Source organism: Lingula anatina, chromosome 1 (assembly GCF_051362555.1).
Source record: "Lingula anatina isolate TDL-2025a chromosome 1, LinAna3.0, whole genome shotgun sequence".
NCBI lineage: Eukaryota > Metazoa > Brachiopoda > Lingulata > Lingulida > Lingulidae > Lingula > Lingula anatina.
Window position 1 is genome coordinate 36,711,640 of NC_141767.1, and position 11,486 is coordinate 36,723,125.

At 34.7% G+C, this 11,486-nt stretch overlaps 1 protein-coding gene across 1 annotated transcript; it reads right to left on the bottom strand.

The window, feature by feature from the left end:
* Positions 1 to 228: 228 nt before the first annotated feature.
* LOC106155052 (centrosomal protein of 120 kDa) lies at positions 229 to 11,471 on the bottom strand. Its single transcript, XM_013529656.2, has 21 exons — positions 11,260 to 11,471; positions 10,805 to 11,073; positions 10,356 to 10,497; positions 9,687 to 9,829; positions 9,274 to 9,471; positions 8,901 to 9,020; positions 8,316 to 8,414; positions 7,857 to 8,070; positions 7,254 to 7,515; positions 6,732 to 6,881; positions 6,227 to 6,344; positions 5,749 to 5,816; positions 5,451 to 5,556; positions 4,710 to 4,865; positions 4,356 to 4,445; positions 3,796 to 3,888; positions 3,322 to 3,434; positions 3,010 to 3,058; positions 2,580 to 2,702; positions 2,040 to 2,284; positions 229 to 1,805 (listed from the first exon to the last, which is right to left on the bottom strand). Exons 1-21 carry the CDS (start codon positions 11,303 to 11,305, stop codon positions 1,544 to 1,546), a joined length of 3,066 nt encoding a protein of 1,021 aa, XP_013385110.2. The 5' UTR covers positions 11,306 to 11,471; the 3' UTR covers positions 229 to 1,543.
* Positions 11,472 to 11,486: the final 15 nt, after the last annotated feature.

The window sequence follows — 11,486 nt, forward strand, 5'->3', positions numbered from 1 at the left end:
CAGTGCCTCCTCAGTTGCTAGATTGGCATGCCAATTTTTGTTGGGATTTTATTGGTTGTTCCTCCATAGTCGCTGAAACTTTTACCACACATCTGTGATTGTGATTACAACACTAGGGCTAAGTGTGTTAGGGAAGACATTGTGAAGACATTGTCTTCCCTAACACGATTAGCCCTAGTTTTATAAATATCATGGCCATTGCAGTATATAAATTGAATAGATTTAAACTAATTTTCAAATATCATATTTTATTTACAATAATATTAAAATTGTATATGTACAACTTGCATATGTATATATACAGTACAATTATTAAATAACTGGAAATAATATGCACTGGCAATTTTAATCCATACTTACTGACTGAACATAACCACTACAATTCACTTAGGGTAGAGAAGGAAGGGAAATTGCTGGTCGAAAGTCCTAATTTAAAAACTAAATTCCATGATCAACAATTATTGCTTAAGACCAATATGCACCTCACCAACCTCTTTTCAGGGTCAATTTTAAGTAACTCGGCCTTATAAGAAACTAATGAATTAACAAAATTCAGAAAAATGTTACTTCACAGTACTGATGGATTTGAAAGTGGGCAATTTTACACTAGTCATTTTCAGCTATGAACCTGCACATGAGTAGAACTGAAAAAATGAGATTAATAAGATAGCTGTAAAACTAATCCCACAATCAGTTGTACCCAAATGTGACTAATTTAAATGTGTTGTTGTTTGAAAAAAGCAGTGGTAACTAACTTTGAAACCCTAAAGAAATCCCACTGTTAGTAGCATGAATAGACTCACTTACTAATCTAGCATGAATCAAATGTCTTCCAGTTGAAGTTATATTACATTTGCAAAAAATATACAACATATAACTTGTGTCATAAATTATACCTTATAAAATATATTACAACGATGGATGCAGGAATAACCTCCACTCTTCCTCTACCAAAGGTGGAGAAATGAAACAAATGTGTGAAATGAATATACTGTGATTTAATATGACACACCATTTTTGATGCTACATCAATTGTTTTGTACAGCAACAGTTTCCATACTAAGACTTAATAGCTCTTGTCTGTGAGTTTGGGAGTTCATTGGACCTAACCTCTACTGTGAGCTCCAGCAATTCCCAGTGTACTCTGAAACTCGGGGTCAGTAAGTCACATTAAGTCATATCAAGCAGGTAGATGTGTCTTAGTGAACACCAAATAAATACTTGTTTAAGGGGACTTCTATAATATAATTGCAAGAAAGCCCTTCGTAACCAGGTTCTTCATGTACTAATGCCCCTACTTGTTACAACTGAGCACAATGTGTTACTTTATAAAACTGTTATAACAATTTTAACCAAATCATGCTCCAAAGAATGTGAATTTGCATGATCCAGACTACACTTTATACTGCTCAGAACCTGCTGGCTCAAATCAATAAAGTTATCAAACCAACAACAATACTTTTGACCCAAGAAATAAGTCATAATCCGTGTCTCTGAACTGCTATTCCTGTGTTAACAGCAGTGTCGTGTGACTCAGGAGCTGTCAGCTGCTCTTTCTAGCTATAGCCTCTCTGATTTGCCTGTCCAGCTCCGCTATGATCCTGTCCTCGTGTGTGTACACACCAGTCCTCAGCAGTGCGTCCCTCTCCTCTATCAGTCTAGCAATCCTCTCATCTATGGTGGTGTCAGGGTCAGGCTGAAGAGGGGTGTACTGGACACTGCCTCCTGGGGATGTACTGGAAATATCTGCTTTGTGCAGAGGCTGCTGCTGCTGTTGTTGTTTCTGATTTTCTTGTTCTTTTAGTCTAGAAATGACAAAACCACAATTTTATGTTAATGAATATACCACTAATCTGTTTTGTTGAATGACAGTTAATAACATTTGCTTATTTATATTTTCTTATTTGCAGTAAGAGCTTCATTTGTCATTTGTCAGTAAGAGCTTCATCTATGAATATGTTTGCTTATGTTTTTAAACATTTAAAAAATGATTGCTGTCTCTTTCAGTTAACACTTAGTGACAGAAAACATTATTTTACCTGTTAACTTCCTGCTTAATCTCCTCCAATTCTAGTTTTTCTGCCTTTACCACCTCTTTCTCCTCTGCAGCCAGGTAGCGTAGCCTCATGTGCTCCAGCTCCTGCTGCTGTTTGCGGAGCTGTCGTTTTGCAACTGCTTGCTCCTTCTCCTTCATGCGGGCCAGCTCTTTCAGTGCCCGTCCCCACTGCTGCTTGTAGTGGACTTTAGACTTGGAAACAGAGTCCAACTTCCTCTCAAGTTCAGCCTGGATTTTAACACGTATACAATGGTGAGTAGATTTAATACTATATAAGGCCTTGCTCTACCTCTACATCCCTACAGATAGCCTAGGCTTCCTGGCCTTTATCCAATTATATATCATAATAATCTTATGCCAAGCTCAGTTACCACAATACTTAAATCTAATGTGAATTATTTGACATGAGTGGAGGTTTTATTACAAATTATGTATCTATGCATTGAAATAATGAGGACATACAAACATATTGACTAAAATGTGCCTGAATTCAGAATATTTGGATTTGATACAGCATCCCTACCTTTTCCAGTGTCAGCAGATTAATTTCAGATTGAAGGCGAACCTCGGGTTTGCTGCTTTGCTGCTCTTTGTACACACTGAAATCTCTCTCCAGAGACTGGACTTTGTTCTCTGAGTTAATCAACTACATAAAACAAATAGGGTAAATTTAGCATAATATGCAGATTTCATTGTTGTTATTATAATGGTTCATCATTTATTGGCAAACATGTTTTCCTGTTGATATTAAATTGGGTTTTAAATATTTTCAAAGCATATTTTGACAAGTAGTGTTACAAATTGTGAAAAAGAAACTTGACAGAAATTGAATCACATTCCAGTTTATCCAGTGCTTTTGGCATATGAGCAGTTAAAATGAAGTGTCCTTAGTTACCATATGTTTACATTAAGAAAAAAATCATTTAAAAGACAAGTATATATGTATCCCTTACCTCCTGTTTCAACCTTCCTAACTGTTCCTCTAACGTCTGAGTCTTTGTTCTAGAACCACAAAAATGGTATATATGTCATACCTTTAAATGAAACTGTTAACTAGCTATTCTATCATATGAGCAACAAGCTAAAGCTGAGAGTAAAGAAATTTTAAAGAAAGAGAATAATGTGTAAGTTTGCCTAAAGTGTAATGTAATGTATATGCCTTTCCCTCTTCTTTTTATAGTCCTGTAGTTCAATGCTTCATGTACACTGATAAAAGATAACAAAAACACTTTTATCTACCCAATATGTTTCATCATAACACACACCTCTCCAGCTGTATCTTATGTTCACAGTCTTCCTGCATTCTTCTGGAGGCTTCCCTCATCTCATGTAGCTTGTATTCATGTTCACGCTGTAAGTCTGCTTTTATCCTGGTTATCTATATAACAGAGAGATACAAGAAGAGAGTAAAAGAATGTGCATGCATAATGATCTTTCAAATATTTAATATAATGCGTTCTAAATGATGACTGAAAATCAATTTTTTTTACAATTAAGTTAGACACAGCCTTGAAGCATTTATTGTGCCCATAAATTTGTGATACTACTTCAACAATAATTTTTTTTACTGAAAATAAGGCATAAGTAAGGATGTCTTAGTTGTAGATTAGTATATTAATTTTTTTCTTTATAATTTAGTTTTTCTTTATGTTAACATATACAAGCATTAAAATTGTAGATGGACTGAGGTCAAAATTTGCCAAAATAATAACAATAATAAGAAACTGATGTATTCATACTTCATTTTCACTAGATTCCAACTGCCTCTCTCTTCTGTCTAAATCAGCCAAGGTTTTCCTTAATTGTTCCTCTAGATGTGAATACTCTGATATCTAAAAGAGAAAAAGACATATATTTAATTCAGGTAAAAAGCAGCCAATAAAAAAAATTAAAATCAATATTATAATATGTTAAAATATACAATTTAGGGTATATCTTGATAGACCAAAAACTTGCAAAAGAACAAACAGTAAACAGCTCTCAGTACAATGTTTACAACTATCTAAAGAAAAGATGAAATAAGCTTTGTGATGATTATCTATTTGGATGCATTCCCAATGCACTATATTTCTACACAGATCAATCTAACTCTGTCAGGACACTGGCTGAATGCAAACAGATTTACTGAATGACACCCTCCTCGAACAGATAAGAGGTGATTAACTTTCCTGTATGTTTGGACGCAGTCAAAAAAAGAAGTGAATGCTTCCAGAAGCTGAGGGTACATGAAAGATCTGCCTTAGGAAGAAAATTTTTGTCAATTAAGCAACTGTAACACCAAGCAGTAAAAATTGTTCACCTTTTTCTGAACAAGAAGTTCTCTCTCTTTGTCTCTTCTCTTCCATTCTTCAGCAAGGGCCCTTAAATGGTGGAGTTCCTTCTCTTTCAGCTGTAACATTCAGAATAATATCATCAAAGCTCCACCAACAAAAAGTTTAAGCAACCCATAGATAATACTTTGATTGTGATAACACTTTGACAAAGGTCTTTTTTTTTTTTTACAATGTAGTTTACACATTTGGGAGTTACAAACATCACTGATGTTATGACATCAAATTTGGAAGTATTCATGACCAAAAATGCACAAGATTGAAGATATGAGCTACAAACTGAAAAGAGTGGTATTTAAAATACATGTGTTAAGACATCTTACCTGTGTCTCAAACACCTGCTCCTGTGTGTCCTTCCACATCTCTAACTCCAGGGCAGCTTTATATTCAATGGTCTCCCTGGGCTCTGGCTGAGGTGGGACAGCAGGGGGCGCTGGGGGAGGGGCCATAGTGGTACTACTTTCATCTGTAGCATATACCTATAATAAAACCAGCACTGATATCATTATGTTGGCTAAATCAATGTGAATTTACTCATTTTTCATTTGTTGGTGTTTTCTGATAAAATGTCACTTAATAATCAGGAAAGTATGTGGAGTGGGCTACATTGTTGAAAATAGTCAGTCACCTTGAAAAATTTTGGTCAAAAACCATTTTGTTGATTTCTTAAATTCTGTCAGAAAAATTAAATGGAAAAAATTCCAGAATATTCTAGCAACCTGTTTTTGACCAACCAAATAATTCTGCCCTGACATTTATTGCAAGAGAGGATATTACCTGATGTGCCATGTGGTTGTATAAAACAAGAATTACAAAAAGAGATTTTACTCAACAATTCACAAATGACCGCCAACCAGAAAACAACTGTATATACTACTACTTTTGTAGTTGCTATGATGCTTTTTTGATGCTAGTATCCTACTTCATACTGTAGTTCTTTTGACTGATATTTATAATACACTAAAATGTGAATATTTTCTATGTAATGCCCAAGTATAAAAACCAGTGTTGTTAAAAAAATGCTGTCAAAGCATAAATTTTTGAGTACTACCAATATGTTTTACCTGTGGCTTGTGCTGCTCATTGTTAACATAGACATGCTGTGTGCTAATAAGCCCCAGATCTTCTAAACTCAACACTGCATGGAGTTCTCCCACCCTCTTTCCAGCTCTGAAACACAATGACAAATCAGGTAGACAACTTCAGTTACCCACAATAATTTTTAACGGGAGAAACATAGGCTACTCACTTAAGAATTTGCTCTTGACTTTTTCCAATTTGAATAAGCTGAGACAATAAAGTTTGGACAAAAGTGCAGAGATTACCTTAAACAAAAATACAATACAGAAGTCCCATACTTACCCATCCACAGACATCAGAGGGCAATGTGTGTCATAAACTTGCCTCCAACCTACAGAGTTATCACTCTTCTAAAAGATAAATAGATCTAACATCAGTCATTGTAACGCAGACAAAAAACAACTACCTCTTTTTGTTCAGTTGTTCATTCATCCCATTAACAAAAATGAAAGTTTACAACAAAATGCAACATGTCAGGCTCGATTTTTTTCTTAATTAAACATTTTATCGACAGAAACCTGGGTAACCTATGTGTCAATTTTCTAATATATTTTAACTACAAATCAACTTAACAGTCTGTGCAAAAGATTTTTTAAGCTACTTTGACACACCAAGATTAAAAAAGTCACTGGCCCAAACCAGAAACAGTAAACATTAACTAAACAAATTTTACAAAATATATCTGGCCCAACTTAATGAAATATTGAAGACTGATTACATGAGTGCACTTTAGGCATAAGAATGTGAAAAAGGATCTCACCACCACCCGAGACTGTTCAGCTGCTAACAGGTGTGCCATTGAAATTCTTGTTACTCCAAACAAAGTATCCTGAGCTTTATTCTTGTCTCTGTCCCACACTTCCACCACCAATGGGACGCTGACAGATCCATGAAAATATTATTTATAATTATTACAATAAATCAATAATAAAAAGCACCATCTTTTTGTGCTTTAAAAGCAAATATCACTAAAGCACATCAAACTGTTGGCATTTCAGTGTAGTCCTATGTGTCTAATTGAAAAAAAAAATGAAATATTTCAACAAGGTATTTATGTAAAATCTGTATACATATATAAGTACATATAAAATAATATGCAAGTAATTGAGCTTCAGATACCTACATAACATGATATGTAACATGCAGCCTATGTTTCCTATTTGTATAATTTTCAGAGAGTAAAAATGTTTCATACAATACATATACATATGTCTACATATGTAAAGCAATATAAAAATTATGTGAAATAATCTAGAGATGCTTACGTCATGAATGTTTCTTGCAGCTGGTGCAGAGTTGCAGCAAAGTCAAAAGTGCAAACTCCCTGGGGTAAGAGCACCTCTCTACCTCGCTGCACCTCCACTGCAGGGTGGCTCACTTTGGGGGCGGCGCTGCCAAAAAAGGCATATGTGTACCTGGAACATAGAGGAAACATGAGGGGACATTCACAAGTAGTGAAAAGACTTGCACGTATTAACGCATTTCTTTGCATGAAAACACCATAGGACAGTTATACAAGGAATTAACACCAGAAATCATTTTTTCAATAAACAGTAATGCATAATTACTTTAAACTAAAAGTTCAAAATAAAATAATTTAAGTTTGTTTCATGATTATGAAGGTTAAAATAAAAGAGCATATCTGGAGTTCGGATGGGCCAAAGACCAAAAACATTTTGTAACTAAATATAAAGCTCAAATTCCCTGTAAAACTTTGGTTTCCCCAATTTGATAAAAACTTATCCTTCCTCATAACATGGCGATTCAAGATCTTGCTTTCTTATTACCTCACATAGGCATTTATGTATGAATCTGCAGCAAGGTCCCTTAAGCTCCTCAAGTCTACAGTGACACTAAAATGTCTTGACTGTGGCGGGATGGCGACATAACCTTGTGTAGTTGTGGAAGTACTGCTTGATACTGTCGGCTGTGCTGGAGCCACCCTGGCTGGCTGCTGGGACGGAGGTGAAGATTCTGACTGTTTTTCTGGCGTGACTGTTAGGGATTTAGATCTCTCATCTTCTCTTTGTGAAGCAATTTCTTTTTTATCTAATGTTATGAAAAAAAAAGAGAAATCTCACATCAAATATACTAAATGATTGGTCTATCAACAAAACCAAATGGAATTGTCACTCTGCTTTCAATACATTTTTTCAACTGTCATTTTCTACAGCAGTGACACTTGCACAATTCAGCACCTTACAAAGACCATGAAGAATACCAGTGGGTGACCATCAGTGGGTGATAACCAATGGATTATATACACAAAAATTAATAAATATTGGGCGACTACCAGTGGGCAGTAACCAAGGGTGATAACCAAAGGGTGATAACCAATAGCCAGTGGGTGATATTCTAAAGGGTGTTAACCAATGTCTGACAATCAATACCTTTGTCTCTTTGTTCCTTTTTCTCCTCTTCCAGGCTACTCACACTGTCACCAGTTGCCTCAGCAAATGAATCTGTATACTGTTCATCCTGAGGTCTGTGTTTCTTTTTGTCTGCACTCTTCCCTTTCTGCTTTTTCGTTTCTTTGATGTGATCCTCTGGCACAGGAGGAGTGTCTGTGCTATCTGTATGCTGCTTGGACGGCGTCACTTGAATCTAGATAATTGAAATTGAGACATTTGTATTCTGATGTATCATTCTCATCTGTTATAATTATGGTATTATGTTTAAAAAGAGTAAATAAGTCCAGCTGCAAAAACAAAACAACAAGAACAACATCAAAGACTTCAAATTATTTTCTCTTATTCAACAGTATTGTTCTATTAAGCAACCGTTTACATTAAATACAAATCCTAATGTAGGTTTTTTAACCACTTTATCTTAAAAATAATAGTCATTACCTGTTCTTCTTTCCTCATGGTAACAGAGACCCCCACTGCAGGCCTCATGTCCTCAGGAACAGGAGGTAGTTGTTGCTTGGTTCTATTTGGTGGAGATAACTGGAAAACAGACAGGAATGTATGGTAACAATGTAGAAACAGACACAAAGGTTTGGTAACAAAGCAAGAGAATCAAACAAAGGTCTGATAACAAAGCTGGAGAAACAGACAGGGATATTAGGCAACAGTAATGGAGAAGAATACAAAAACACAAAATAACCAACACATTTCATACTGTTCAACTCTAATAAACCTATATGTGTTCTGAAGCTGACATTTTTTTTTTTTTTTTTTTTTGTGAAAATATCAGCGAAACAAAGCATATTTTTTAAAGATACTCTTATATCACACTTTGTTCACTTTAGCATTCACTACACACACATTTCTTACTGAACACTGTCAGAGTAAAAATACCCAGTACAGATCATAATGGATAATTTAGTCTGCTTTTTAAAAATTGATTTTGGAAGACCTTCTGCTTGGAAGACAAGAACCGGATATTGGGTCTGCACACGTGGATGCCCTAGAATCTTTTGAGGTACTCACATGAAAGACTCCTTCCATAATCACTGGTCTCATGTAGATTTCATTGCTGTCTTTCTTTAACATAGAGTTGAGTGGTACCTCTGCACTTCCAAGAGATTGGTCTCCGCAGCATAAGTGAATCTAAGACATTCAATGCACATATATATTAGACAGCAAAAGCTCTCAGATGTGCAGTCGTGCAAAAAGACTGTAGTTAACAAGGTAAAAAGGTCAAACAAAGAAGAAAGCTAGTCATGTTTTTGTATATATCTCTACTTTGTGTGTGTTTGGATGGGGGTTACAATAGTTTTTTTTAATTTCACAAAATACCTGGGGTACATATATTTTGCTAATTCACAACAATAAATAAATAAATAAATCTTGCAATATGTACTTGTATTCCTGGTTGCCTCTCAAGAAAAAGTTGTAAAGCCTCAGGACTGCTCCTTAGCCTCACTGAAGCCCGTTCAATAGGAAATGACGGGTTCAGCAGATCATAGAATGTAGCATTGGTGACATCATTCCCAAACAAGGCATAGTAGAAGAAATAACCATTAGCACTGGCTGGGAGAGGCATGTTTGTGGGTATCAGCTGGAACAAAAACATTGCATGTACTGTATAATACTGTGCTATTAACTTAACAATAATCTTGTAACAATTTCACAAAAATTAAAAAATGACAGGCGCTTTTGAGCTAGATTAACTATAATACAGTGGCATTTTAAAAACAATTTTTCCTAGTTCAAAATAGTCTATATTTTTGTCTTAAAGAAAAAAAACCCAACTATTGACTTGGTGCCCTTTACCTGTGGTAGATTTGTGGCAAATGAAATGGTAACAGACAGCATAAAGTGCTCATTGCATCTGTCCTCAGGTCCCAGTTGGTAGTATCCTTCTGCTTCATTCAAGACTGGCTTCAGGTCATCCAAACTGAGCTCTTTCAGTGGTACTGAAAAAATATACGGGTCTTCTTAGTTCAGTCAGTTTTTTAATTTACCATCCATCCAACCGAAATCATTTGATATTACACACTTATGGATTGAACATATATATATTTTTTATAATGATAATGTACAAAGATTTACAACTCGGATATAAAAATCTTAGGAGTTACAGCCTGCAGAACAATGATGGCACCCTTATTTTGCAGCATTAGAAAAATTTGGACATTTAAAAAATCTATGATCTTTTCTTAAAATAAAGACAAACCTGAAAATTAAACATATAACATCTGTGTAAATTAATATAAAAGAATCTTTATAAATGTCAAACAGAAAAAGTCAAAGTTAAAATCTTTATACTAGCAGAGTTACAAAGCACTATTTTAATCAATTATAACTGAGAAAAATTTATGGTCACTTTAACATCTGCCATTTCAGTTCTTTTCCACTGTATATAAAGAGAGAGCATGGCATTCAAACTATTCTAAACTTTTTACAGGACAGAATAAATTTGAACTCCTGTGAACCACTCACTCTGTCCTGCCCTGGCTGGAGCATCTTTGGCTTTGAATCCAGTTTGACCTATCTTCTTGTCATCTTCCACATAAATCCCAAGACGCATTTCTGGCTTTGATTTGGAATATTTTGGAAGTAGAAGCTGGTACCATTTTGAAGTCTGAAAAATAAAACATTAAATATATATATTACTCGATATATATTTATATATATAATTCTACTTCCCTCAAACCCAAATTCTTCAGCTCAAAGTAAAATCTATCAAATATCAAAGTCAATATTGTCACATGAACATTAAATTACATGCAAAACCAAATACAAGACTTCAATTTATTGAAAATTCATCTGACATGAAATTTAATTCAAGTTTGTCACAAATTCAAGACAATTTTTTGATTTACAAATATATGTGCTAATATGTTCAACAGTTTTTAAAGGATCAATATGACAAATAAATCCATTATTACCTGTTTGTTTTGAGCAGACCTTAAATCTAAGACAATGTATCCTAAGTTTTCCCTCATTGTGCTCAATGGATCATATGCATAGCACTGTACCCTTATTGAAGAGCGTTGCAAACGATGTTGATAAAGACCCTTCTTATCTAGCTCCCAGGCTAGTTCTTGAGTAAAATCTGGATTCTCCACATGATCAACAGGATCTGTTGATAAAAGTTCTCCATCGAACTTAGCATCGACAATAATTTTGTGTTTAGGTCTTCTGGGGAAATTTCGACCTGAAATGTCAATGTTTTTCTTAGGTATGTGACAAAATTCACCCTTTCACACAGGGTTGAAATAGTTCGTAATCTTAATAAGTGTCAGTCATGTTATTTCATTAAAATATTAGTGTTGCGATCTATTATAATGTTATGTTGTTTACTTGCAATTATCAATAATATTATTAAATTTGTAGTATTTACCTTCTAAAACTGCCACAACAACAAGGTATTTTCCATTCGTTACCATGTTTATCAGTGATAACACACATCTGTAAACAAACACTAAAGATTTTCACAGACAACTAAACATGGTATCTACATGCGAATAATTATAAATAATTTTCACAATATAAAATTTACTGAGGTTTTGAAAACAGCCGCCATGTTAATTTCACTTCCGATCATGCTCAGACTCACCGGATATGACA